This window comes from Hypomesus nipponensis, chromosome 8 (genome assembly GCF_054491055.1).
Source record: "Hypomesus nipponensis isolate SF chromosome 8, ASM5449105v1, whole genome shotgun sequence".
Classification (NCBI taxonomy): domain Eukaryota; kingdom Metazoa; phylum Chordata; class Actinopteri; order Osmeriformes; family Osmeridae; genus Hypomesus; species Hypomesus nipponensis.
Window position 1 is genome coordinate 10,100,867 of NC_140368.1, and position 27,971 is coordinate 10,128,837.

At 46.4% G+C, this 27,971-nt stretch overlaps 3 protein-coding genes across 8 annotated transcripts; 1 reads left to right on the forward strand and 2 right to left on the reverse strand.

Annotated features, from left to right (window-relative positions):
* Positions 1-5: 5 nt before the first annotated feature.
* On the reverse strand, positions 6-16,187 carry LOC146275087 (F-box/LRR-repeat protein 7). Its single transcript, XM_084703384.1, has 4 exons — positions 15,769-16,187; positions 13,822-13,911; positions 2,336-2,941; positions 6-1,500 (listed from the first exon to the last, which is right to left on the reverse strand). The coding sequence occupies exons 1-4, from the start codon at positions 15,803-15,805 to the stop codon at positions 764-766; spliced, it is 1,470 nt and encodes a 489-aa protein (XP_084559510.1). The 5' UTR covers positions 15,806-16,187; the 3' UTR covers positions 6-763.
* Positions 16,188-17,450: 1,263 nt separating this feature from the next.
* Positions 17,451-24,039, reverse strand: med1l (mediator complex subunit 1-like). 6 transcript variants are annotated; one of them, XM_084702699.1, is made up of 18 exons: positions 23,897-24,039; positions 22,828-22,941; positions 22,607-22,714; positions 22,280-22,362; positions 20,714-20,789; positions 20,569-20,629; positions 20,263-20,395; positions 20,138-20,166; positions 19,985-20,056; positions 19,789-19,863; positions 19,621-19,697; positions 19,287-19,539; positions 19,039-19,163; positions 18,784-18,908; positions 18,504-18,699; positions 18,292-18,387; positions 18,084-18,186; positions 17,451-17,941 (listed from the first exon to the last, which is right to left on the reverse strand). In XM_084702699.1, exons 3-18 carry the CDS (start codon positions 22,710-22,712, stop codon positions 17,557-17,559), a joined length of 1,995 nt encoding a protein of 664 aa, XP_084558825.1. In that variant the 5' UTR covers positions 22,713-22,714; positions 22,828-22,941; positions 23,897-24,039; the 3' UTR covers positions 17,451-17,556. The 6 variants fall into 6 exon arrangements, with proteins under 6 accessions (XP_084558825.1, XP_084558828.1, XP_084558829.1 ...); XM_084702702.1 differs by lacking the exon at positions 23,897-24,039 and having other exon boundaries at positions 22,570-22,714; positions 22,828-22,863; XM_084702703.1 differs by lacking the exons at positions 22,828-22,941; positions 23,897-24,039 and having other exon boundaries at positions 19,287-19,398; positions 19,474-19,539; positions 20,569-20,623; positions 22,570-22,738.
* ralaa (RAS like proto-oncogene Aa) lies at positions 22,883-27,820 on the forward strand. Its single transcript, XM_084702705.1, has 5 exons — positions 22,883-23,022; positions 24,185-24,433; positions 24,566-24,774; positions 24,914-25,088; positions 25,236-27,820. Exons 2-5 carry the CDS (start codon positions 24,320-24,322, stop codon positions 25,356-25,358), a joined length of 621 nt encoding a protein of 206 aa, XP_084558831.1. The 5' UTR covers positions 22,883-23,022; positions 24,185-24,319; the 3' UTR covers positions 25,359-27,820.
* The last annotated feature ends 151 nt before the right edge of the window (positions 27,821-27,971 follow it).

A 27,971-nucleotide genomic window follows, 5' to 3' on the forward strand; every position in this document is an offset into this window, starting at 1 on the left:
GTAAATAAGTTCATTACGAAGGCATTTATTAGAGTAATTGTAGCAGCAATGGGTTCCTGGTCATTTAAACAACATCCACTCTGTTCTTTTCAGTTCTTTGGTAGGAGAAGCTTGGTTGAGTCTATATCCTGTACATTGCACAACAAATCAGTCGACACATCAAGCTCATTGTTAGTGATAGTGTTTTTGCATCTGTTAAAGTGCATAATGTACACATTATAAAAATGCCAAAAGCACTTATTAAGACTGAAAAGGGTCAGGCAAGACCTTAGGGTTACCAGGCATGTTTCCTGCTGGTGTGGCTACATTCTTAGTGGTTTAGTTGGAAATGATTTGCTGCTTATAATAAATATGATATAACTGTAGATGGTAGTCTGTTTTGAAAGTTCTTATGATATAGCACAAAAAACATAAAGGTAAAATAAGAAGGGTATCACCTGCTTCTCTGTACCCAGTGCTCATTGCTGTAGCATGCTGTAACAATACGTCACAAACTGATGAAAAACAAGCAATACATTGGAAAAACAGTTTCCCTTTTTTTTTTTTTTTTTACAGATAAATATGTTAAATACATTCCATATAAATGTACTCAAAAGACAGCATTATCAACAACCATGCAAGTAAAGAATGAACAAAAAGGCAAATATTGCACACCAGCTTCCACAACTTTGCTCCTCTCATGCGTGAAACCCCAGAGCAGGAATGTTGCAACATCCACTTGTCAGAGCCCGAAATCACTGTCCCCCCCATCTTTTCACCTCTTTCAGAAAAAGCCAGGGTTTGTGTGCTCGATGACACAACGTCTGCAGTGTCGTCTGACAAAGCGCAGCGCGTCCGGCGACACCTCACAGTCCTGCACGTTGAGCAGCTGCAGCTCGCAGCAGTTGGCAGCCAGCGCGCGCAGCCCTCGTCCCGTCACGCTCTCACACGCTCTCAGACTCAGCCTTCTCAGGCCCTGGCAGTACATCGCCAGCTGCTCCAGCCCGCTGTCCGACACCAGCGGGCACTTGCCCACGTCCAGGGAGCGCAGCTTGGGGCAGCTCCTCGCCAGGTGCCCCAGCCCGTGGTCCGTGAGCCCCTCGCAGCCCCGCGCGTTCAGGTAGCGGAGCCGTGGGCAGTAGCGCGCCACGTAACGCACCCCCACGTCGGTGATGCGCCCGCAGTGCGCCACGCTCAGGTAGCGCAGGCAGCCCTCCAGGCGGGCCACCTCGCGCAGCCCAAAGTCCCCCACCAGGCGGCAGTCACTGAGGCTGAGCTCGCGCACCGAGGGGCAGTGGAGGGCCAGGTGGCGTAGCGCGTCGTCCGTCAGCCGCGTGCAACGCCGCAGGTAGAGGTGGGTGAGGCGCGGGCAGTGGGAGGCGATGGTGCGCAGGCCCTCGTCCTCCAGGGAGAAGCAGTCGGTCATGTCCAGGAAGTGGATGGAGATCTGCTGCCCGTGCAGGGGGGGCAACTGGACTGAGGCCTCCTGGGTGAGGCTGATACAGGTCACCTTGGAGCAGCCTGGGAGGGAACAGGGAGGTAACGGGGAGGTTAACGAGTTGATCTTGACTCTGCTGTTAGCAGTGATTTCATTGAGCATGGTTTTCTCCATAATGCACTGGTTTCTCTATGGCTTTTCTGGGGATGACGAAGCAATACAAGACCACTTGAGGGTGCCATAGCAGAACCTGCTCTATCTGGCCGACTGCCTAACCAAGAGGCCTACTTTTCACTAAAGGCATGACCAACTTGGATATAACAATATCGAGTCCCTTTTCTCAGGGAAAAACGTGTCTGGGGATCAATCCTTTCCAGTTAAAGAATTACATCTTCATTTCATTATTCTAAGCTTTTAGAATACCCCGTAAGCGTTTGAGGCTATTTTTACAACAAAGAGCCTACTTCCTTTGGTTAATGGCGCTGGTTTCACTTGGCCACCAAAGTCCAGTCAAAGTCAATGTTTTTTGTGTCATTTCCTTGATGAAAGCAGCAGACTGGTGCACTAGCTGGTGTGGAGGAACATAGTCCTGCTCTTGGAGCTGGAGCGAGCCTTTCCTCCCCCACATGGGAGCAGAAGGCTGGCAGAGCGCTCCAAACTCCTTTAATGCTTTTAGCAGCTTCAGAAGCAGGAGAAGCCGTAGAAGGACTGAGAAGAATGGCTCTTTGAGCGGGGGACCGCAGATGTCTGTGATGTCAAGTAGCAGCCACTCCTCGACAAAGCTGGGGACTAAGCACGCTCGACGGTTCGGGAACCTTGTCTGCTACGTTTGGGAGTACCCGGCACTTTCGATTTCAACTCACTCACAACTTGGGACTCCCAGAATAATGACACAAGAGAAACGCCTCCCGAGGTTACCTGAGAGGTTGAGGTGCTCCAGGTTGGGGCAGCGGGACACCACCTCGAAGACGGCCTCGTTGGAGATGTTGTAGCAGCCGGCCACCTCCAGGCGCCGAAGCTCCGGGCAGCACTGGGCCACCATGTGCAGGCCCCGGTCGGTGAGCCTCCTGCAGCCAGACACCACCACCGTCTCCAGGGTCAGACACACGTTGGGGGTATCCTGGCACAGCCGGTGAGTCAGCACCCGGAGGGCGCGGTCGGCGTGGAGCAGCTCCCCGGTCAAGCGGACCGTGGCCCACAGGCGAGGGTCCCACGCCAGGTTGTACCAGCGGCGGCACGCCCGCGCGCAGCGGCACAGCTGATTGGTGGGCAGGTGGCTGAAGATCTGCAGGAGGATGTGGTCGGGGAGGAGGTCGATGGCGGCGTGGTGGTGGCCTTTTGATTGGCGGGTGCGTGTGTGCTGGCCCGGTTGGGAATGCACCATGGCAACTGTTTCTGCTGGGGCGGAGGAGGAGGAGGAGGTGGACTCATGGCCGTTGCTGGGGAGGGCTAGGGGGGAATGGGAGGGGGGCAGGATGAGGCCAGGGCTGGGGGTGCTTAGGGTCCGCACGCTCGGGTCGGAGCCTGAATATATGGAGAGAAAGGGGAGGGAAAGAGAGTGTGAGAGGGAGAGAAAGAGAGAGACAGAGTGAGACAGAGAGGCAAAGCAGAGAGAAAGATATCAATCACATGCATTGTAGAAGGGAGAAAAAAAGGAGACTTTTCGTGTTAAATATGTGTCTTTTCTCAGTCTGAAAACCATGAAGTATTGTTCCCACAAAAGTCAATACCCATTTTTCTTCTGTAATTTTTTTTTGCTATTGCGGAGGAACACTTTCTAACCATTCATTTTTATGGAACACTTGACCGCTGCCTTATTTTTTTTTTTTTAAACAATAAAGCCATTTGTTATTGTCTACTCCATGAGAACGCAAAGCAACTAAAATCCTTTGTAGCACAGATGGCACCATAGCCATTCACTCTTTTATTATCAACGGGGCCAAACTAGTGTTGCCATGGATGTCATTATGTTTGCCATTATGGGATGTTTGTGTGAAAACGAAGTGTCGAGTTTATCTTGCACGCGCTCAAACGGCAATCAGAGGGGGGCCTCCTTATCAGAAGAACCCGTCTGGTTCAAAGAGAGCAGCTGAGGCTCTTGGTGGTGCGGTTGGTGCTGTGCGGCTGGCCCTGTGTAAACAGCGCTCCTTCCTGACAGATGTGCGCTGATTGCCTGCCGCACGGCGCCGCCGGGAGGCCAGCGGCTGCAGGCGTGAGAGAAGGCTCCGGCTGGATCCCATCACCGTGGCGATGGTGGCGTGAGACCGGGCCGGCCGCGCCCACTTTGGCCCACTGTGTTAGATCTGATTGGTGGGGCCAGGAGATCATAGGCAGGGTGCTGAGTGCTCTCCACTGATGTTATCGTCTCCTCCTCCTCACCCCTGAAAGCAGGGGGAGTTCACTCGGACTGATAGGAATCACTGAAAGCCCTTGAAAGGAAGTGATGTCACCTTAGTTGTTCTGGTGTGCCGAGGGGTATTATCAGCTAGAAATGAGGTATTACCGCATGTTGAAATATGAATCTTATGGTTGGGACACTCGTACAATTGCATGATAAGAGGAGAAATGTTTAGGGGAAATATGCCGGTGTCTTAATCTCCCCACCTTCATTTTCTTCAGCTGTCAAGCCTCCTGCACGAAAACATGAGTGTGGGAAGGAGCTCCACAATATATCTCTCCACCATTAATAAATGATTCCCAAAAGGACAACAAATACTATTCCAATGCCAAACCAATGCCAAGATCCTGACCTACAGAGTAATTCACCATTCTTGGTATTATGGCTGGTCTCTGGTTATTATTTGGGTCACACCTTAGTCAAGAGCAGCAACTGGACACTTTATGATGTCATGTGATGTCAAAATATATGGTGGCACCGCAGCCAATATCTAAATAGGACATTTAGAGGGAGCTTTTAACGTTAATCATGGAAATTCAATTATGTGGATTTATAGATGCATTCAGACATAGTCAGCTGTCTCTGAGCTGTCTGGGTGTCCCTCTTTCTGCCTGTCATGTAGATTTGTGTGAACAGACACTCAGACATACAGACAGACATGCAGGCAGGCAGGCAGGCAGGCAGGCAGGCAGGCAGGCAGGCAGGCAGGCAGGCAGGCAGGCAGGCAGGCAGGCAGGCAGGCAGGCAGGCAGGCAGGCAGGCAGGCAGGCAGGCAGGCAGGCAGGCAGGCAGGCAGGCAGGCAGGCAGGCAGGCAGGCAGGCAGGCAGGCAGGCAGGCAGGCAGGCAGGCAGGCAGGCAGGCAGGCAGGCAGGCAGGCAGGCAGGCAGGCAGGCAGGCAGGCAGGCAGGCAGGCAGGCAGGCAGGCAGGCAGGCAGGCAGGCAGGCAGGCAGGCAGGCAGGCAGGCAGGCAGGCAGGCAGGCAGGCAGGCAGGCAGGCAGGCAAACAGACAGACAGACAGACAGACAGACAGACAGACAGACAGACAGACAGACAGACAGACAGCTACTCCATCCTGCAGATGTGCATTCCAGGCCTGACCTGAGATCAGTCTGACTTGGCCAGGGAGTGATGACATCCACAGGCTCATCCTCTCTCGGGGACATGTCCTTGCTATCGGACCTGACTGAAACACGAGGTGAAAAAGGTACAGCCTTCCTCGCTAGGCCTCAGACAAAAACTCTCCAAACCTAAGGAATACTTCTAAACAGTAGAGATTGAGGACTGGAATCTTTATGTCATACTACAAGTCCATATTGGGAAAACATATCTCATCCACTATCGGAAATGTCATTGGGCTGTGGTTGTGGGTTGGTAGCTATCAGGGGCTAGCGGTGGCCTTGGCGGTGGAACACTTGGGCTGCACTTCTCTGGGGTGGTCCTTTCTTTGCGGGTTCCACTTGAATGATAGGACGTGTTTAACATGAAACGCCAGCATGTACAGTGGTCACAGTTGGATGTGTCCCCGAAAGCAGATCTAATTTGTGGTGACACGTGTCACTTCCACAGAGCCCCAATAGAGGACCAATATTTCATTAACACCCAGGGGGTTTAGTGGCCCAATGAAAGAAAAAAAAGGGGGGAGGGGGATATGCCTCTCAAATGTGTTCATTCCTGTCCAAATAGTGATGGCGAATAGTTGTTCTAAGCTCCTATGTTTTTTCTAGCACTTCATAAATATGTGCAGATTCCAGAGCTAATCCCTCGTGTTTGTGGATTTAGCCTGTGTTTAGGCAATGCTTCTCCGACATAACTTCGAAACACACATACGACATATCACTCGGCTCAAGTGAGCGGTGGACAGGGGGAAAACATCTGCCTCGGGAATGCCTGACAGCCACGCCGCTTGATCTATTGGATGTGATGGATGAGCAGGCCACTGCTTAATGATCCACACGCTGGCTAATGCAGTGGAGTTCGCACAGTATGCAGGAGACACAACCATCTGCCACTGGCCAAGAAGCGACTTTCCAAATGGCGCAATTACACGTGTCACTGATCCTATGAGTGTTCCAAGACTAGAGAATCCCAGTGCTGTTAATTAGGCTACATTTCCCTCCCATCACTCCAATCCACGCCCTCCACACAGCTGGTGGGAAGACTTCACCAAAGACAGTTTCCCATTGTGTTCTTTTCATTCGGAGCGAGCACCTGGGTTTCTTTTTCGAGGACCAGCAGAGTTTATAAGGATGGGTCAAACAAAAAAGAAGATGAATTTCTCAAGGAGACCAAGTAGTCCTTGTCAACCGGCTGATGGTGCCATCTGCTTTCTATAAATGAATAAACACGGATCAAGTGTGAAGCAGTGGTTTGAGTCGGAAAGTCTGCTTCTCACAGACTAGAACCAAAGATCCAAACCCTTGCTAAACATTACCCCACTACTGTTTGCTACGGAAACGGACCTCTCCGCAGTTTCAATTGTTTAATAACTTTTGATTGAAAACAGAGTGTTACGAGAAAACGTTGACTCCAACCTTCGCATGGGTTGAACCTCTCCAGCCAGACCATAAGTTATAAAAGTTGAACTTCCCTCTGTGGTTCTACGCTTCATGAGGACCCAATGTTGGAGAGATGCCGAAAGACGGGCACAACATCTCGAGCCAAACACTCACTCGCCATTAGGAGTCACACAAAGTCCCTTTTGACAGTCTAAGATCATTCTGGTCTTCTTGTGAAAACCGTCAACCCTGGACAAACAAAGCTGGTGGGACTGTAGACCAACCCAAGTATGCAGATAAACAACAAGGCAGACATAACATGAGGATCCAGCCAAAACAAATGACTTGAAAAAAGAAACAATCCCAGGTTGAAACACGGAGAAGAACATCTTGGAACAATATAGATCAGTCTTTGTTTTGTGGCTATGGCCTGGCAGCATGCTCAACCACTCAGTTTAGTTCAATTTTAGTGACCAAATCCAGAACTTCATTTGCAGAGTCCAACTCTTCTCCAGCTTCTGAATGCTCTACTTTCGCACGGAACTACCAACCAATCCTGACCGTTCCAAACACAAACACTTCTTGTCTTGTTTTGATTGTCAAACCTGTTTGTTAACCTGCATTGCCCTTCACATGAACCCCCAGATAAGTGGAAACTTTCTTCAGTCGGAGATATCAGACAAAACAGTCGAACATCTGGCCTTTAAAGTTGGACTGGGCACAAGAGACAGGGAGGAAAATAAAAGAGAAATGCGTGTGCTCTGAGTTTGTCACCACACCAAAGCATTCACCATGGATGCCTTACGGAGTGACGATCCACTGAAGTTCTCCCTCTCCTCTAACCCTCTCCTCAGCAGGATCTCATTAACAAAGGCTAAGCTCACTTCGCATGTGGCGAAGCATTCTTTAAAACCGGAAGTCCAAAGTCCATCAATGAGAAGCATCGGTAGATTCGGCGACTGCATGAACAAGAGCCCGGGGCCCGTGCATGTGTCGGTATGGTGAATTCATCCGTTAAAGTGACTCGAACGTAGAGGAGGAACGAAAGGGAAAAGAGCCAGAGGGGAGAGAACCAACACACAAGCACCACAAGAGGGAGAAAGTGAGAGAAGGCCACCGCCCCCCCCTCCCAAAAAAAGAGGGAAGAGAAGTAACAAAAAAAACAACAAGGCTGCTGATACCAGAGCCTGAGACAAGTGCACATCAGACAGGGTGAAACCTCGACGCAGTCCAGTAATAAACTGAGGACCTCTTCGTAAAATCTCTCAGGACTGTGAAGAAAGTTCCTCGACTAATGCTGCAGCATCTGGCAAGACAGACCAATCTATTACCTCAGTGCCCCTTACTCCTGTGACACATTCCTTCCCTCCAGACTTTCCACTGAGGTCTTCCTGCCCTGACTAGAAGGGTGACCATGGGGATGCCGTGGGAAAGTGTGGGAACTTTCAAACCCTAACTAGCAATTGATTGTCTTGTGTCAAGTCACTTTTCCAAATCCACCTATAGGAGGTAAATAGCATGTCATGAGAAAATCCACATGGATTCAGGGGATTTCAGAACGTCCCAACATAGATCAGGTTTTCAGTTTGATTTGAGTACATAGTTTGACAAGAGTATATACAAGATGCTTGTGCAACCGTGCTGTGAGTTAGGAGTTAGGTGAGAGCAGGGTCAATTGCTGAGGTGTGAGTTGAAATTTCAGTGTGGCTGAACAGCTTGCCTATCACAAGGGCCTTCACTACAGGAAGCTGTTACGTCACTAGACAAGCTCAGAGTACAATGGGGCCTTGCGTTCCACTCACGACGTGCATACTGGGGCAGGAAACTGTGGGAGTTCCAAAATGCCTGGCTCCCTCCCACCCCCATGGCCTTTCTCCCTTTTCTAGCCCTGACCCAGGCTCCCACACCTAGTATGTATCTCGCTGAGCATGTGCAGTAGGGCTCCTCTTGAACCTCTGACATGCACCCCCAAAAACAACATTAGTATCCTCCAGGCTCAGGGCCTCTGAGGGCCTCCCTGTCTGCTCCAAGGACACATAGGCTCCCTCTCTCCTATCCTCCCTCTCCCTCTTTCCTCTCCACCCCTGTGTCTATCCTCCTCCTCCTTCTTTCCTATCCCTCCCCCTCCTTCTCTCTCTATTGTTCTCCTCTCCCTCTCCTCCTGCTTCTCTGCGCTCCCCCCTCCTTCTCTCATGCTCTCTCCTCCTTCTCCACCTCTCCTCCCCCTCCTTCTCGCTTTCCTCTCCACCCTCCTTTTGTCCTCATCATCCTGCTCGCTGCTCTGCTCTCCTCTCCTTCCCCTCCTCCTTCTCTACTACACCTCCTTCTCTCCTCTCCTCTATCTTCCACCTCCTTCTCTCCTCTCCTTACCCTCGTCTCCCCCTCCCTCTCTCCTCCCCCTCCGTCTCACGTCTCCTCACTTCGTAAATCTTCTGCAAGGACTGCAGGCGCTCAAACATCCGACAGACCGCCAGACCTGGGGTTTGCTCTACTATAGTTCCCTCCCTCATAGAGAAAGAGAGGGAGAGAGCGAGAGTGAGAGACATTGAGAGAGACAGGGAGAGACAGAGAGAGACAGAGAGAGCGAGAGGCCTTTGTGTGTGTCTATTTATCACAGTACTAATTCCCCAGAACGGAGATGACATTCTGGGCTCCAAAAGCAATCTTGCATCAGGGCCCGACTGATCCAGTCTCTTGCACAGCACTGACTGTGAAACATAAGGAGGTGACGCAGAATTTACCGTTCGCTAAATCAGGATATCGAGCGCGGGCAAACAGAGTTTCCGCTCTATTGAGTGAGTTTGAGGTGGGGTTTTTGAACGTTGGGCCACCTTTAGATGGGGTGCAGTACAGACAGCAAGTGTGGGGTGACAGCTACGGTAAATGTGCCACAGTAAAACCGTAGGGAGCATTTGCCTCGTGTCACACATGTGCACAGCAGATCACAGAGGACTGGGGGAAACCAACATGAGCCCAAAGAGTTGGTTTGGTTATGATGGGGAACCGATGTAGTGATCTCATGTGGTGGGAGCCCCAGAGAGAGTGAAGGGGGTAGGATGCAGGGAGCTTGGAAGGCGACATTGCTACAAGTCTCCCTCTTTGGCAGTGAGGGGTGTAAGGATGTAGGGCTGTCATTTTCCTCTCATCCACAGGTCATAGCTGCCTCCGTCTCGACTGTCACTATGCTGCGTAATGATAAAAAACCTGGAGGAGAGAGGTGGAGATAAGTCCAGAAAACGAGTTCAGCCAATGCGAGGTAAAGCCTGTTAACCACCTCTGACGTCATACTGGCACACATAATCACTTAGACCCAGGTGTATTGCAAGCCAAACCATCCGTGCGAGGCCAAAATCTAACATGCAGGAGTGTGCTCCTGCCAAATGGCTTCCTTTCCCTCACTCCTGTCAAACATGCTGTAGTTATAACACTGAAAAGTGGGTTTCAGTAGAGGGAAAGCAAAATGGCAACTGCGTTCGAGAGAGAGAGAGAGAGAGAGAGAGAGAGAGAGAGAGAGAGAGAGAGAGAGAGAGAGAGAGAGAGAGAGAGAGAGAGAGAGAGAGAGAGAGAGAGAGAGAGAGAGAGAGAGAGAGAGAGAGAGAGAGAGAGAGAGAGAGAGAGAGAGAGAGAGAGAGAGAGAGAGAGAGAGAGAGAGAGAGAGAGAGAGAGAGAGAGAGAGAGAGAGAGAGAGAGAGAGAGAGGAGAGGAGAGGAGAGGATTAAGCAGTGATCTGAGGAGAGTTATGAGATGGAAAGCTGCTCAACGGCCGGCCTTCCTTCCCCTCCTCCTTCAGTAAACCACTTCCACTTGTTTTTCTTTTTCTTTCACAATCTCGGCTCCAGCCCTTTTTCGGTGACTTTTCGCTCAAATTTCCTGACTCTGGGAGCGAAGCAAGAAGGGGGAGGGGAGGTAGACAGAGGCTGTGGTGGATACAGCAGACTGTATACAGCGATGGCCTTCTTCTTTCACAGGTTTTTTTTCCGTTGAATAAGCACAACAGATTTGTAAAACAAACAAGACTGTAAGACAAACCCTTCTCCTGTCTCCAGTCATACTAACTCTTCACACAATACTGTACACACCACACATATCATATACGATTCCATCTGTAAAGAATTGCTAAAGTGAACATGTTTTAAAGTTCTTCTCCCCAGACAGGGATAAAGCTCAAACACTGCTCCTGGTAATCCCCCAGCAGCAGTCAAACACAAGAGTCGGGGTCTTGAGGGCTAGTCTGGCACCTGCCAGACGTTTCCCAGTAGAAACAGCGAGCCTTCCTCATCTAAACAAACCAGCCTGCCTGTCGGAGCACCTCTCAACACAGCTGTCGAGCTGCAGAACAAATGGTGGCTGGACCCACAACTTGGGCACGGCCGAAACGTTTCAGCAACGCTCTGAAAACACACAGCAGCTACGCAAGTGTGAAGTTTGTCAGGCGTCTGTTATTGTTTGTTTAGAAAGAGACCGCCACCATAGCAGATATACCGTATGCAGGGGCATAGCCACTGGTAAGCCTGGGTAGGCACAGGCCTACCCAATTTGTTCTAAGGCCTACCCAAAAAATATTATTATAAATTATACACCAGGTAAAAAAAACTGAAAAGAAGCCTATCCATATTTTTCTAGGCCTACCCAAAAATATTATTCTGTCTACGCCCCTGACTGTATGACCTGTGTTCCTTCACAATCTGACTGGAGGGCAACCTGAAGGTTTGGGTAGAACCTCAAGGAAATCACGAGGAGCCTCTGTGAAGATAACCTTACATCCAAGCAGTGTTGGTTACAGGACAACATCCACAAACAACATATTTCACAGATGAATCATTCATAGTGCATAGTCCCATAGACAGGATGAAAAAAAGTTCATGAGAGTAAGGGGATGGTTTACAAATAGATGAAGTACGGGGGATTTATGGCCCTTGGGAGGGTCAAAATATTAACATGTTGGAGACAGGAGAGTTCTTTACTCAGCAGTGTTTAGACTGCTCAGACGATCCTTGTTCTGACCCCGGGAAGGCCACAGGGGAACACACCAGAACAATTACAGTTGTGAGGACAAAAACGTTATATCTGACTTCATGGTAAGATATGTAACAAGTTCCATGGGTGGGTTATTAAATAATTTTCAATTACTTCTGAAGTTTCAATAGTGAGAATGTGTCTCTCAAGCACGCTAATACATAACTTTCCCCACACACTCTGTTATCCTGTGTCCCTTGTTCCCCCGGCAGACAGGAAGGAAGCAGGCATGAGTATTTTTCTCAGCATTCCCTGTTTCTACGCTGCCTTCCTGGTGCCATAACTAATCCCAGATACGCCTGTATCGAGCATGCTGTCTCACAGTAACATGGCCGTGATAGGCTCAACTTCCCCACTTGCTCTTTCCCTTATCGGGGGCTGAAGAAGGCCGACACTCATCCCCAGGATGCGGGATATGTCTCCACACCAGTCCTGGTTGTCGACTGCGCTGACGTGCCGTCTATTTTACGCACGCTATTTCCATGGCCGAGCCACATTCCTGAGGTACCCTGGGGTACAGGGCTGCTGGAGCAGGGGCTTCCACGACCAGACGCCGAGAGGTCAGAGGTGAAGCCCTACTGTGACGCGACTGCTGAATCTCATCCCACCGGAGGAATGCACGGTCGGCAGCTCGTAAGCACGTCAGCCGCAAGCTCTCCTCAATAATTCAAATGATGCTGGATGACTTCATCACGAGGCAATGCCCAAATGCACAGCTTTTGTTCTTGGGTTTCATGAGAGGGAGGTGCCTTTTCCTTTTGCTTCTTCATAGCAAGAAACATGGCCGACAACTGGATGTTCTGGTCAGAGGATAGGCAAGAGAGTGAGTCTCACAGTAACTTGATACTCACAGTGAGACACTCCTCTTTAAAACCAAGTCAAGGCCATGTTCGGGCCAGCATGATAACAGAGCAGAGAGAGAGAGAGAGAGAGAGAGAGAGAGAGAGAGAGAGAGAGAGAGAGAGAGAGAGAGAGAGAGAGAGAGAGAGAGAGAGAGAGAGAGAGAGAGAGAGAGAGAGAGAGAGAGAGAGAGAGAGAGAGAGAGAGAGAGAGAGAGAGAGAGAGAGAGAGAGAGAGAGAGAGAGAGAGAGAGAGAGAGAGTGCTGTGTTGTTAAAGCAACATCGCTGCTGAATCCTAACACGAGCCGATCCACGGACTGGAGACCATCCGCTCCTATTCAACAGCACGTACCGGGTAAAACCTCTGATGGATCCAGATGATCATCTTACTCACAATCTGAGCAGGCCAGACTGCATCCTGATTCGTTTAAATGGCTCTTGGGGCTTGTGTGTGTGTGCATGTGTACTGTATAAGTGTGTGTTGAAGGCCTGGGGGGGATGGGTGGGGGGCGGGGTCGGTAAGTGAGTGAGTGGGGGGGCGGGGTGGGTGGTGGGGTATTGTGGTTGTGTGAGTTCCAGGCCATGCATTTACTCCCACTTAGCAGTATGAAAAAGGTTCCCATTTCTGTCATAACCCTGGAGGCCTATTCTGGTCAGGCAGCCACCAGCCTCGACCTCCTGTCTCACGCAGGTTGTTCTCCCAGCAGACACAAGCAGCCAAATGATCCATTTCCCATAATTCCTTGGTCTGGTGTTCCAGAAGCCTCTGGATTTGCAGATTTCCAGTGAGTCAGCATTTCCGTCACAGCTTAGAGGAAAACAATACAGTGCCTTGTCTGAAATTCAGACTGTGCACCAACTCAAAGTCCCTATGAATTGACCCATTAACCTTTCGCACATTTGATTGTTATTACATAACCGCACTCTATAGGACTGGATTGTAGACGGAGGTCTTTGCCAAAGGTATTCATACTGAGTGGCACACTTGCAACAGAACTGCTTTCAAATCTGCTGTTCCACGCAGTGCCATGGTGAGACCTTGTTCATTCTGCCATCTCTACTGTCCCTCATCTACACCTTCCACTGTCTGGCTGAGTGACAGTTAAAACTACAGGCTAGACTACGAGTTGGTTTTCTTGTGGTCTACTGAATCCCACAATACCTCATTCCTCAAAGCACGTATAAAAAAAGATAGGAGACTATGCAAAAAAAGGGAGTATTTAAGTGTTTGAAAATTGCCTGACCTTTGAATATGATGGAACAGAAGATTGAAGCTTGGTAGACACTAAAGACAGTTATGTGAAACACATTCTAAACTGCTGAAAACCTACACACACATACACGCAGAATTCACACACAGGCCACACATTAGCCATGATATAACCACAGTTTGGACAAGCATTCTTCCACTGTGAGGGGGATGGAGGTTTGAAATAGCGGACAAGAAAGGCCTTTGGCTACTTGGGTCTGATGGGAGCCGTGAGTTTGTTTTCAATTTAGGGTTATCCCAGGAACACACAAGTTTCTCCAAAAATAGGCAGTATAACAAAAAAGAGAAGGGGGGGGGGGTGTTCAGGAAAGAGATGGGGGAAGATGGGGGATGAGGAAAGGGGGCGGGGGTGGGGGGTGAATAATGAACACCAGATGCCTTACCTTCGGTGGTAGCTACATTCTTTGGAGCTTTAGTCGGTGTGTGATCCGTACTTGAACTAATGTCAGAAGAGATGCTGGAGCTCCCTTTGCCTGTGAGAGAACATTCAGGAAACACAGTTAGTCAGGGCATGAGGTCTACACCATTGGACTGCTGAGAAGATGGCCCAATCCCGACTCATGACCAACAACCCAAAATGATGCCAACAAATAAAACCAGTAAACGTTTCATGTTTAGATTCGGTCCTGTTTCCCTCTTCCCCCAGTTGTTGTTCTACTCGTTCTCCATGAGACTCCTAAGAGGAGCTGAGGCCTGCTGGTGGGGCAGTTGTTTATTGCTCTTCATTCCTCCGTCAGATCATAAATACAGCGTTGTGGCTTCTCTAAGAACAGGAGGTCAGTGCTTTCACCCAGCGTGAGAGGCTAAGAGGTATTCCCAAACAGTCACACCCACGACTCACGCCTAAGTACACACACATCAAGGAAAGTCGTTTTCACTGAGTTGGCTTGAGTTGTGTGCATGTAAAAGCACAAAAGGAGAAAATGTAATCTGTAGAGCTAGTCTGTTAAAAGAGGCCTGCCTCTGTTGTTTAAAAGGTTTAGCCTTCTTGGAACTCCTCACTCATAAGACTTATAGTGCTTTTCAAATTCTATACATCTCCCCTTGACATATGTACACGCGCACATATCCACACATTCACATACATGCATGACTAGAATATTACTACCCTTTAGAGAGGCCTAATGCACATCGTATGTGTCCTTCTCCTCCAAACTGCTGTGTGAGGCAGACGACGTTGTTGTGGTGACATCACTGAGCCAGCACATCTGCTCTGGCTTCCACCACAGTCCTCGAAAGTGACTCACAGCCTCTGGATGAAGGTCCATGCAGATGTTCTTCTGTGGGCTCCTCCAGCCACGAATGTCTAGCTCTGTCCCTGTCTTCACTGTAATGCTATAGAGAACTCTCCAACAGAACCAAGTGAAAACCCTTGAGGTGCCACGGTCGCACGGATAAGTGCGCATCCCATGAAGGCAGGGTCCTTACCATGGTGGCCCTGGGTTGGAATCTGGCCCGGGCCCTTAGGTGCATGTCTTCCCTGTCTCTCTCCCTACCTTTCATGTCACAAGTCACAAGTCAAAACTATCCAATAAAGCATAACAATGAAGAAAAATGCGAAAAACATCCTTAAAATGAAGAACATATAACCTGTATCAGACTGTAGTAATTGTACACATTAGGCTCATCTCCAGACTCCATGTGCTTCTGACCGATTCTGACCTAGAGATGGTCAAGGCGCCTGCTGGTATTTGTGGAAAACAGTTTTTAAAAAGTTCCCACTTCCTGTCTTCTGCTTTTGCTAATGTGGTAAAGGGGATGTTACTTAGGCATTGATTGCTAGAGGTGTAGAAGTGATTACAAACTAATAAGACCAAAGTCCTAAATGCAGAAAGGATGCTGAAGGGTTAACAAAGCTTGAAATGTGTTATAGACATTGATCTTACTATTACCTATTTTTCATTCCTGAAAATGTGGGAAATGTGTCTTGTAAATGTAACTTCCCACTCGAATTACACTCTGTCATCATATGTCACCATATCTGTCACTGAGAGGTAGGCTTTTGATGTATAATCTACATCTTCATACAATACAAAGGCCTGCATCATCACGGAAACACAGTGCCCTACACCACCTAACTTCTTTAATAAAGGACACTTCGGCAAATAATTCAAGGACTTGCCCTTTACAGTAATTTTATGGAGGAAGGGGTGGACGTTTACTCGAATAATGGGACGTAACCAGGGTCATGTCATATTCTGGGGGGAAATACCCAAAGCTACGTACAATTCAATATAAAATAGATGAGATGAAAAAGATGAAGACTACAATCTTAAAATCACAACCACCTCACGATACTTTTACCAAGTCTGGACATTCCAAAAACCTACCTTCGCTCCCGTACTGTTTCCCATTGTTCGCACCCATCCTAAAGACTGCATAATCTATGTGCAAAATTCATCCGAAAAGTCATCCCAAAAAATTACAGTCCAGGACACTCGTGAGAGCCAACGAACAAGATAATAGATTCAAAATGAATGATTTCTGGACCGTTGACTTCAAATGGTTAATCCAGATGTTGACGGAGTAACGGGGAGTAAGAACGTTTCAACATTACGCAAACCTAACCGGATTACTTCATCTTCCAAAGGAGACAATACGTTTTAGGTCCAAGCGTTGTCAAATTTCAAGTCTTATTCGGGACTGCATTGTTTTTACAAATGCTGCTATCGAGCGGAATCAAAAAGCATTCTCAAAAACTCTAAATGGCAAGCAGCTGTTGATCAGGTTGCGTGCAGTCCTTGAGGCGGCCACGACTGCCCAGTAACTTTTGACAATCGAGACGCACAGTTCCCCTCCAGATTTAAAGAGACAGAACGTACTGGGGGACCAAGGCCGTTCACATAATGTAAAATTGACTCTTGTCATCATTTTAAAATAATGAATTAATATGCAACAATACAATATCTCACAGTAGGCTACACCCTTTGTATTCCTTTCAAAGGTTGTTAAACCGGACTGTTTGTCGGCCTAACCATCCAAAACTTCCATATTTCTATAACCATACAAGCCTACACTGTAACTCTATTCTAAAAACGCACAAAAGCTTCTCAATCTCCATAATCCCTAACCCTAACATTTAAGTTTCAAGGATGTATCTCCAACTGCAGCTAAACTGGTATGGTGTTGATACCAGTAAAGACATGTTCTGGGGTTTTGGATGCTTTTAAGTTGCATGATATTCTTTTACAGTGTTTGATTGGCTTACATGGTACCAATCAACTCGCTTTTTGGCTGTCCTCTCAGGGTCAAATGCCAAACCTTAAAGTCTTTATGGGCAACAATCTATGCCACACCGGAATGAACACCAAGAATGTGTTCTACTTCCATGCATATGAGCGTGAGAGGTAAATTAACAAGATGGATCTGTAGCCAAACTCATAAAAACTGGTGTGACCAACCAATTCTTAACTCTAAACCCTAACTAGTACACAATCTGATGGTTCATGTACAAAATTGGCACTTAACGTGAATCTTTATTATTATATAGTCTGACAATGCAGTGTTACGTTAGATATGTTTAAGTACATGCTGACTGGTCAGGAGTCGTTTCAGGTTCAAACACTATTGTCCATCTGCCATATTTGAAGTATACCCGTACATTATGGCAAACCATTTGGCCTTCTGCCCTTGACTAGAGGGACAAAGAACGATGAAAACAATGAAGCAACCTTGACCACCCTTTCACCCATGCCGTACTGTAATCCCAGACCCTTTAAAAACACTGACAATAGCCTAACCTGTCATTCACATGGGAGTCATTCAACTTTCAGAGTACTTTCCAAGCAAGCCCCAAGAATCAGGGAAAGTGCTGCCAATGTATTCCATGTGTCGTGGAGGGTGCTTCTACAGCTAAGTTCAAATGATTTAACTTTAATTGTGGGCTTCTCACACCAGTGGGTTGAGTCTTTGATTATAAGCAACAGCAAAAAATATCTAGTAATCATACTTTTATAAAAGCAATTACACTTTTAGAGCCAATTATGTTGATTGGTAGCAACAAAACAAATACTGGTTAGAAATGTACTTTTATTTGAGAATCTTTAAAAATGTAAAGCTATCATTTAGAGCCTTATAACCCACATCCTTCGTGGTTCACACGCTACACACCAAGACCCCTAGATTAGTTCTGGAAGGTGGTTGCTGCTGGCTATCCAGTGCGAAGGACACCCACCCACAGAGACACAGGGGTAAGGGTTGGCAGGAAGGCTTGTATTGGAATCAGAAACAGGCTGAGATGCGGTTACAGACATTAGATAATACTCGGAGGCAGACACCGCAGCCATGGCATCTGCTCCAGGTGCACTCTGGGAGATGGTGGCGGAGGGAGGAGACTGGACACTGCCGGGTTCAGTGACACTGGGGCTGACCATGTCCTGGGACACGAGGACAGACGGAGTGGCACCTGCCAGGGTAGTGACACTGGCGGGCGGAGTCTGGGGAATCATTCTTTTTTCCAGCTTCCTATTTAACGCCCTCATGGTCACCGGAATGGACAGACATCTGGAAAAGCCAGCAACACACGATGGTGAGGAACTGGTACACACACTACTGATGCAACTCAGTTAGTTCAGCTGTTTAATTAGGTATTGTTATATAAATGAATACCCGTTTGGGGAAATACTACTTGAACATCCTAACATACCTCTTTAGGACTTTAGAGGCATATTCATCCATGGGTGAGTGTTCTAATCCTGATGCAAACAGGCTGCATCTAAGATGTCGGGGGTCTTCCACATTTACAACCACTATCGAAAGGAATCATATGATACGAACATATAAAAATGTACAAAGCAAATCTCTAATGGATCCTCAAAATGCCACCTCATCTCTAGGCATTCGGCATGACTTACACACAGCAAGAGAGTTGCTCTCAGAAAGGTGAAAGGTCACAGAGAAGCTGGACTCGCACACAGGAAGGACCTCGCAGTACAGATCACACACCGATCCTGAAGGGCACATGTGACGACAGGCATCCGTCGCAGATCAATGGTTACCATTGACACGCGCTATCAAGACTCTGCACTGCGCGGCGCCACTGAGACCAGGGCCGCCAGCCGCTCACCTGGGCTGCGCCGGGTCGCGGTCCCACAGCTGGCCAGCAGGGTGTTGATGGTACACTGATGGCGCAGGACTTCCAGCAGGGCAGGGACATGGGCAGGGTGGGTGAAGGGGATGCTGCGCACCATGGACCCTTTAGCAGTCCCTCCAGCCCATGCAGTGCCTGGGACCACATAGCTGTGCACTTCGCCAGGAAGCGACTGGGGGAGTGAAGGATGGAAAAAGAAGGTCAGTATTGTAAATGACTCATTTAAGAGAGGTACACACTGTTCCTGAAGGAATACCACAATGAAGAAGGTGTCTGACTCCGGCCCAGATAATGTTTCATCCCCGTCCTTTCCCCCTGATAACTCCATCAGCAACTGGGGTAAGGGCGCCCACTGCAGGTCGGTTTCTGGTATGGCAACACCTACGAAACAGAGCCAAACAGCGCCGAGAGACACAGTACTGTGAATCACACACCAGAATAGCTGTGCCCCAGAAAATGCTAAACAAACCTAGACGGATGGTTCACATTTAAAACCTGAACAGATCAACACCTGTAATTTGGTTGATCTTGTTGATAAAAGCTGAGAGCACAGGCAGTGGTTGTTGCAGCTTAAGAAGGAAGTAGGCTGGCAGAGCCTCACATGTCGCCTCACACAGAGGGCTGAACACTGGGTCACTGTCAAAGGGGAAAAGGAAACGTTAAAAACTCCAGCGAGAGAGAACAGTGGGAGAAACCCCGCCTGTTAGGATGACTTCACGATTGAGTTGACAAGATAACGATCAACGCAGATACGGGTACCCTTGAGAGTCAAGCTGAGGTGGTTGTGGGATCAGTGATGTCAGCTGGAGTTTGTGGGTGGACTCACTGGGTCCCACTGTCACCAGAGTCACCTGGCCAACACTCTCTCTCTCTGAGATTAGGAGAACTTTGTCAGACCATGAAGTCAAGAATGTGTGTGTGTGTGGAAGACAGTGACCAACTTTACCTGGTCCTGACAACCCCAGGAGGATGTCTGAAGGACTGACGAAGAACTGAATGCTCATTGGACAGCCTAAGTTGGGAAAGACAATATTTTGGTTTCAGTGACTATGAGGCCATCTGGCCATTTCGTATCTTCTATATGTCACTGTACCTTCTCTGCCCACTGTCAGATACCCAAGTCTGCCATTGAGAATGATGTCCACTTGAGGATCATACTCCTTCAGTGCTCTGAAAAAAAAAAAAATAGTGAAGCACTTCAGAAAGTTGACGGCACAGACGAGAACACTACTTCCATCAACAAGTAACAGAATGAACTTGCCTTGGCAAATGTGATATCTTCTGCAGATCTCTCCCGAGGTGCTGCAGCGATGTGAATATCTTGACTTTGGTCTCACTGTTGAACAAACACAGACATTCGCAACACAACAACATTACTACACCCCAAACAATGATGACCAGTGACCAACAGAAAACGACAATTAAACCAGCAACTACAGTTACACTGTCAACATTACTTGTCTCCGGGTATGTTGTAGAGGGACGCAAGGCCTTCAAGCTTTCCAGAGAACTCTTCAAATCTCCTTGACCTGTGACACATCAAGAGTAGTCACCGAACACCTCATCGTCACAGTATTTGTACAGTTGTGTCAACAGGATTCGCTTCTTACCTCAGCAGCTTTAGAAGGGACTCACTTGACTAGGAAATAAAACACACAAGAGGTTAGCTTCAGACTGGCTCGTTCTATGAAGCTGGCAGACAGGCTGTGAGGTGCTAGAAGCAGCAGCTTATTACCACAGGAGCTTCTCCATGCTGGGCCACCTTAACATCCTCCACCCCTCCACCGGGCAGGAGCAGAACCTCTAGGTAGAACAGGTCAGCCGTCAGGTAGAAGGTGGTCTCACTGGGACTCAGGTGGGATCCCATTCTGAATATAAGAAAGATAAATGTGTTAAATATAAGGAAGATGAATATGTTTACTAAGCATCATCAAAACTCTAAATCAAGTCCTTCAATCCAGCAGCGGAAAAAAGAAGAGTAAACAGGAGTTTTACCCAAAGATAGAAACGATAGAAAGTAAGTATAGCGAAAGTTCTGTACCCTCTTTGTTTGGCGACCATCTCCAAACGGGACACCATGCAACTCAGAGTGGACACTGACACTCAGAATAGAAAAAGACATTCGTTAATCCCGTAGCATACAATGTACAAGGGTTCAGAAATGCATTAAAAAAAACATTGTTTACCATTGAGTGCTTCATGGAGTCTTTTCAGACATCTAACCAGTGGCTCACAAGGTTTGGGGTCACCTCTGGACTTATCCTGCAAAGAACAATGTCGCAAAGAAAGTACTAAATTAAGATACGTTTGTCTGCTGAAGCCACGAAAAGCCACAGGTACTCTGACCCCGGTGTTTATTAGGAAGCAGAAAAACCTGCACCGAGAGTTCCTAAGAACTGAACGTACTTAAGCTTGAACATCATCGCTGGCAGACATCCGCATGGCCCGGTTCCAGCTTCCATATCCCCTCGGCCTACACATACACCATATCACATGTCCCATAGCACTGCCCCATAACTCCAGCCTCTGACTGACCCCTTCTCTGCTGGCCCGAGAGACTGACCGCTGCCAAGTTCAACTTCCTGTGAAACCAAGCAATCATCTCTGTCCCTGCTTCGATCGTACCAAATCAAACTAAACCCCCTCCCAGGATAGGTCAACCCTAACTGGGCAGGCTAGCTGGAGAGCAGGGCATTTCTCTACAGTTTAGTTAAATTGTTTATGGTGCTTTTGAATAAGATTCCATTACCTTAATGTGTATTGACCTGTACAGGGCGATAAAGCTCTGCCAATTCAATTTAATAATATATAAGTAGTATATGTGGCTGCTGACTTCCATCTACAAAGCTGAGCGATGAGACAGGAGTTTATGGTGTCTTAACCAGAGCAATGAACCAGGAACCCAACAGCTCACTTGACATCAATCATCTAATGAGAGAGAGAGTGTGTGTGTGTGTGTGTGTGTGCTGTTGCCTTCCAGCACATAATACAGCTAGAACTGATGATCCCTCAGATATCCGTCCATTCAGCTGATCATCACTCTTAATCTGATATTCTGCATTCCCTTGTCACACATTTTAATACATCTCAGTTGCCATTTGAATTAACAAGGGTAAACCACAAAGGCCCCTAAGCATTCTGGGATGCATTCAAAGGGACAACAACCAACAGGGCTACAGTAGAAAGATCAATGACAATCAGTGTAGGTAACATTCTGCCAGAGTGGACCGGGTTAATTTCCTCTAAATGTATGTCTGGTCTCAGTGGCCCTTGGGAGCATGATGAGTTGAAAGGGACCAGGAAGGCGGACAAGAGTTCCATGACAGACTAAGCATGTGAGACTCCAGACCACATTGACCTATCTGACACCAGCCAAAAGAGTAGCCTACAAACAAGTTATTTTGCTATTCCAAATCATTGGTTTTTGACTATTGTGTATCCATTTTTGATCGGATTAAGATGTCTTCTACAGAAGTCAAATTGTGGTAGGGAAACCTTCTGCCAGGGGAGATTCAACAAAACGAAAGATCGTGGACGATTGTCCTCCTGCTAAATGTGGACATTCTCCTAAATTGTAAATATCGCCATGTAAGAGCAAAATAAGACACTTTGACTTGGGGACCCATTGGGGAAGGACACCAGCATCCAACGAGCTCTTGTTTACATAGTCTGATGTTTAATACAGCTCTAATTCCGCAAACATCTAACAAAAAAGTAAAGCATTGTATACGCCTCTCAGTAGGGATACATACCATGCACCTACGAACCAGTTGAAAGGTATCATTCCATTTCTTCTCCGCATATTTCAAGTGAAGATCAGATACAAGGGACTTTCCTGGTGCACAGAATATATAATTTAAAGTAATTGCGCATTATTAATACGTATCTTCAAACTCAGGTGCGCTTGTAGCTGAAAATGTAAGATTGGGTATCAATCAACCCAAAATTATTTCGTATCATTAGCGTAATTGAATTGACCCACAATATGATATTTAGTCTTGTAGGAAATTTTTTATGAGAAATATATCTTGTGGTAGTTTACCAGTTGTGCGAAAAGCCATCGATTGTAGATATTTTACCACGAATGTTTGAAGGCCAGAAGATCCCAACAGATACCGCAAGTAGAGTCAGACAGTCACACACGTGCGATGCTCGCTTCTTCGTTACGATGGCCAGATAGGACATAGCTGGACACCCATTGTTACTTGTTACAATTTCAACTATTTGTTGATCACCTACACGCCACGTCACTACACTGATTATGAATTAATATATGTACAGGCTATATGGAGTGACATACCCCAACAACGCCCCCTCGGCACTCTCAGTGTGTTTTGGGAACGCAGACAACTCGTCTCGTCTGGAACAGCTCCAAGCGGGCGTAGTTCAGCCTGGTACTTCAGTCAGTGCTTGTCTGGTTGTTTGTGTAAGAGCCAAGAGAACAAGTGATCGGCTTTCGAAATTTTCTCATAATACATAAGAGCTGCGTCCTAAGGTGAGTGAATTAAATAATGCCACTTGACAGATACTGCACTAGGTAATCGCTGGAGTGAATCTTGATTTAGACTGTGCAATTAAACGATTAAACTGGCGAGAGCTAGCTAGCTTGTCATGCTAAACAGAGTACCCCAGGTTAGGTGGCCTACGAACTAGTGCCACTAGCCAGCACTTACGATGATCGTTAGGAGTTTACTCTTACAAATAGAATAGAGACCTGTTACTTGCGTCCTAGTTAGTTATCAATCTGGGTCAACACTGTCTTGCCCATGAATACAATGTATGTAGCTAGCTACCCAACCCACAATTCTAGCCAAACTAGCTAGCCTACAGTACTTGTGCTCTCTACTGGCGGTGCTATGGGAAAAGCTAGTTCGCAAACTAGGTAGTTGCACTGACAGTTAAGACGCTATAGTATCTACCTGACACTAATTGTATTATTAGCTAATTATCGTGTTAAAACTAGTTAACGGGTTAAGTAGTTAGCTAGTGGTGCTAATCAGCTAACTTAGTTGCCATCCTTTCTAAAGCAATTGATTACAACTGGCAAATAATACAAGGGCTATTGGTAATGATTAATAAGAACATTTATGTTTAGCGTGAGTTAACTATTTAGGTTATTTATTAATGCATCATCACCAGTGATTGGGACTCGTGGCAAGTACGTGGCTTTAGCTAGCAAACATTAGGCTATCTAGCTAACGAGTTGACAGCTGGAAAGAATCATAATGGGCTACATTGACCAGCTAGTTTCTGCCTAGAGGTCGTACACTTTGCTGACTAAATAACTTAAACTAGCACTGCTAGATGCATATTATTTGGTGAAGGATAAACTGTCCCACGCCACACCCCAAAATAAACAGTGAAGTTACAGGTGTGTTACTTCCTCTGGTGTTTAGCATGGATAAACCTTCCTCATATGGTGTTGTAGTTCAATAAAGTGATGTCAAGTAGTGTGGGGAATGTGTAGTTCCCTGCATTTTTCAAGGTTTAGCTACATACTTCTTTCTTTTTCTTAAATTCCTAAAACAAAATACAGGGTTAAGGAGTACATTTATTAGATCGCCCCCTTGTGGTAGTATTCCTAAATACACAGGGTGAGGTCAGTGCATTGCAAATGAGGTCATGCTCTCTTAATGCCTCTTTTCATCTCCTCAAAGGACAGTGTCATTCTACTCCTCGGTTGGAATCGGCTGCCCAACCGTACCAGGCTAATCTACCATTTCGTTTGCCCTCCAAACTCTTCCTTGAAGACTTTCCTCGCGTTAAACTTCAGGTGCTTAGTCCTGACCGTCATGGCAGCTGCAAAGCCAAAGGGACAGAACTCCCTGGCCCTTCACAAAGTGATCATGGTGGGCAGCGGAGGAGTGGGGAAGTCTGCTCTCACTCTGCAGTTCATGTACGACGAGGTAACTGTTCCCGCCTGTTTGCTTTCTTATCTTGCCACGTTTTACAAATGGACAGTTTTCCTGTTTGATACTGTGACCGTGGTGCAGCTCTTTTTGAGTTCACTCATGTGTTTGACCCTGTTACACTCCTAGTTTGTGGAAGATTATGAACCAACCAAAGCTGATAGCTACAGGAAGAAAGTTGTACTGGACGGGGAGGAGGTCCAGATAGACATCCTAGACACGGCGGGACAGGAGGACTATGCCGCCATTCGGGATAACTACTTCCGCAGCGGGGAAGGTTTTCTCTGCGTCTTCTCTATCACCGAGCTCGAGTCGTTCGCAGCAACAGCAGATTTCAGGTTGAGTGACATCCTTTTTACAGAATGATTCTTTCTTTGTGGAGTTTGTCTTCCAGTAAGGCATGTCAAGCATGAGGAGGTGACTGTATCGCTTGTGAGTAGAGAAAAGCTGTCTCTGATGACTGTGTGTGCCCTGTAGAGAGCAGATACTGAGAGTGAAGGAGGATGAGAACGTACCGTTCCTCCTGGTGGGGAACAAGTCTGATCTGGAAGACCGGCGCCAGGTGAGCGCAGAAGAGGCCAAAACACGTGCTGAGCAGTGGGGCGTGTGCTATGTAGAGACCTCTGCCAAGACCCGTGCCAACGTCGACAAGGTAAGACTGTGGTCCACAGCTGTCCGATGTACTGGAACCTGCATTGATCAGTTGTTAGTCCAGAAATAGGTTCTGTCTGCTACTTCAGACGCATTGTCATTGCCATGTAGCTAAACAATGTTTTGAATGCGTCATCTGTGATTTTAGGTGTTCTTTGACCTGATGAGAGAAATCCGAGCCAGGAAAATGGAGGACGGCAAAGAGAAAAACGGAAAAAAGAAAAGTAAAAGTTTGGCTAAGAGAATTAGAGAGAGATGCTGTATTTTATAGTGGCTGGGTGCAGCAACGACTGCTGGTGTACATAAAACATTTATCTGGTTTTTGCATTTGATTTGTGCCTGGCTGTTACTTTTGGTCTTGTGTCAGAAGTAACCGGTTGGGCAGGAGGTCAGTGGCACTACATTTTCAGATTTGGCAGTCAGGACATTATAAATTGTTCATCTGATTGTTTATTCTATGACACTTCAAAAAACATCAACCTGTAGCCTCTGTCTCTCAAAAAACTAGGAGTAGGGCCCCCGAAGTAGGAAAATGCACAAACTAGAAGTGGCTGTGTGGCTAAAAGAAAAATTGTAACATTGTTGATACATATTATAATGATGTACAGGAAGACTGAGACAGTGGTGGGGTAGGGAGTTGCCATGTTATTTGACACTGATCCTGGGATTCAAAATCCAAAACATTATGACTGTATCAGCTAATCGGTTGAAAATTCAAAAAAAAGAAAATAGTGTGAAAAAGAAAATCCCTTGTAGGACATGAGCTGATTAGCATGGGTATTTGTGCATCATTTAAATGTTTTTACCATGTGATGTATAGTAAATTATTTACAAAAGAAAAAAATGAAACATATAAATCTTCATATATTTTGCGAAGGTGTCAACTCTTAGTTGCCATACAGAAAAGCACACTAATATTCTTCCCATCTAAATGATTCATCAACTCCCATCCATTTAGAGTTTTATTCCTGCACTCAGTGGAGCAATGGACTTTTGTGTAATCTTTTTAAAGTATAAATTTCCGTCTAAACATTTCATCTTTTCATTGGATGTGTTCTCAAACAGTACTGAGATGATGATTACATGAGAAATCATATGCACTCATATTCTCTTTTTTGTTTTTTTTGTTTTTTTTTTGGGGGGGGGGGGGGAGTTCCACTAATCACAAAGTCATTTCCATCACTTTTCTCTTGAACCCATCTGCCCCATCAAGTGCTCTGGTCTCTCAGCCTGGACTTTAATTTCTACTTTAATAGTGAAAAGCTTTGAAAGCAGATTAGGTCCTGCCTGCCTACTAGTAAATGTAGTAATAAGGCACCAAAGACAGACCAAGTGCAGATGCGTTCAGAACCAGGTGTGTGTCACAACTGTGTGTAATATAAACTGTTTATGTTGATCGGACGACTGCTCATTGACTCAAATGCAACCTTTGAGTGGTCGTGTAGGGTTAGTGGTTGTGAGGGCTTTTCTGCCTCGAATGCCTTGATGTCCATTGTGAATGTGAACAAGCAGACTAGAGCCCCTCTACCCATCTCCTTGGTCACTACCACTAGATAGCCAAGAATATGCAATTCTTTGGTGATCGTGTTAGAGAATTTTTCTATATCCTTACCTATTCCATTTGATTCCTGTGAACCATTTTATCAATTCTGTCAATCGTCTAAAGAATTAGGTCCTATTCATTTCTGATTTATTGTTGAGCCCTACACTACTGGAACCACTGTCATAAATTTGTAATTCAGATTGGGGAACACTTTATAGCCTCTAGATGCCTTGGCTGTCACTGTTTAAATTACTTAATTCTGTTTCCCTCAAGTAGCTGCTGAATAAGGCTTTAAGAGCCTTCTTTGATTAATCATCCCTATTTTTGTATATGAATATGTATAGTATATGTATGACACATATTTAAAGAACCCAGTTATTGGGAAGTTCTACTACACATACTCACCAAATTACACTACATCCTTGTCCTTCGTCATAAGAACACTAACCTACTGAAACCTGAACAACTCAGAAGGGCTAATCCCTTGGTTCAAACATTCAGACTTGATTTCAAGATACAAATATTTCCTTTGATAGAGGATGCAGTTAGCCCATGCTGTGCTTTGTGTACTATTACTTACATCCATGGTGCTAGCTTATTTTCTCACTCTTACATTAATGATGTGTGTTCAAGCATGTTCTATGAGTTTTAATATGAATGTGTCCGTTTGTCTTTTAGCTCCTAGACAACTTAAACATATGGTCTGTAAAACATATCAATACTCCCTGTGCTGTTTGGATTGCTTGTCTTCATGTATCACAGTGGATTCTGTCAAGTCTGACCTGGCTAGGTAGGACCTGTTGGAGCAAGACTGTGAATACGGGAAATAGAAAAACATTTTTTTTTACCAAACTAATTGGTGTGATGTAATATTCAGGCTGCGGGTATTGGTTCCTTTCTTTTTGTATTTAATATTTTTTAATACATGTATTGCCTTTGATATATTTTAACTAACTTTACATTTGTGTTATTTATCTCTGATTTAGTCTGTCAAACCACACATCCTTCTTGGATGTGATGTTTTATGTATCCTGTATTGTTTAGTTACTGTTGTGTCCATGTTTACTACTTAAAAAAAAAAAGAACCACTAATGTATCTAAATGTGACTGGGTACAAGGGTTGAAATTGCAAATCAACTCTAATTTTTTGTGAGCTAATGGAAAGACAAATAAAGTGATGTTTAAGAAATGTTTTGACATAAATACTTTCAACTTCATGTGTCAGATGAAGTGGGGGGGCTTAAAAAATAATTTAAAAAGTCAGTAATGACGTTACATAAAACGTTTCCTTGTGTTTTAACTTTAAACAATCGACCGTTCACCATTCGATTAAAAAAAAAC

Coding starts and splice junctions, on each gene's coding strand:
- ralaa (XM_084702705.1), top strand. CDS start 24,320: ATGGCAGCTGCAAAGCCAAAGGGACAGAACTCCCTGGCCCTTCACAAA. Junction 24,775..24,913: donor GCAGCAACAGCAGATTTCAG/GTTGAGTGACAT, acceptor TGTGCCCTGTAG/AGAGCAGATACTGAGAGTGA. Junction 25,089..25,235: donor CCCGTGCCAACGTCGACAAG/GTAAGACTGTGG, acceptor CTGTGATTTTAG/GTGTTCTTTGACCTGATGAG.
- LOC146275087 (XM_084703384.1), bottom strand. CDS start 15,805: ATGGGTGCGAACAATGGGAAACAGTACGGGAGCGAAG. Junction 13,912..15,768: donor GAAACAGTACGGGAGCGAAG/GTAGGTTTTTGG, acceptor GTTCTCTCACAG/GCAAAGGGAGCTCCAGCATC. Junction 1,501..2,335: donor GGAGCACCTCAACCTCTCAG/GTAACCTCGGGA, acceptor GTTCCCTCCCAG/GCTGCTCCAAGGTGACCTGT.
- med1l (XM_084702699.1), bottom strand. CDS start 22,712: ATGTCCTATCTGGCCATCGTAACGAAGAAGCGAGCATCGCACGTGTGT. Junction 20,790..22,279: donor AACTGGTTCGTAGGTGCATG/GTATGTATCCCT, acceptor TGTTCTTTGCAG/GATAAGTCCAGAGGTGACCC. Junction 19,864..19,984: donor TACAACATACCCGGAGACAA/GTAATGTTGACA, acceptor TTTGTTCAACAG/TGAGACCAAAGTCAAGATAT.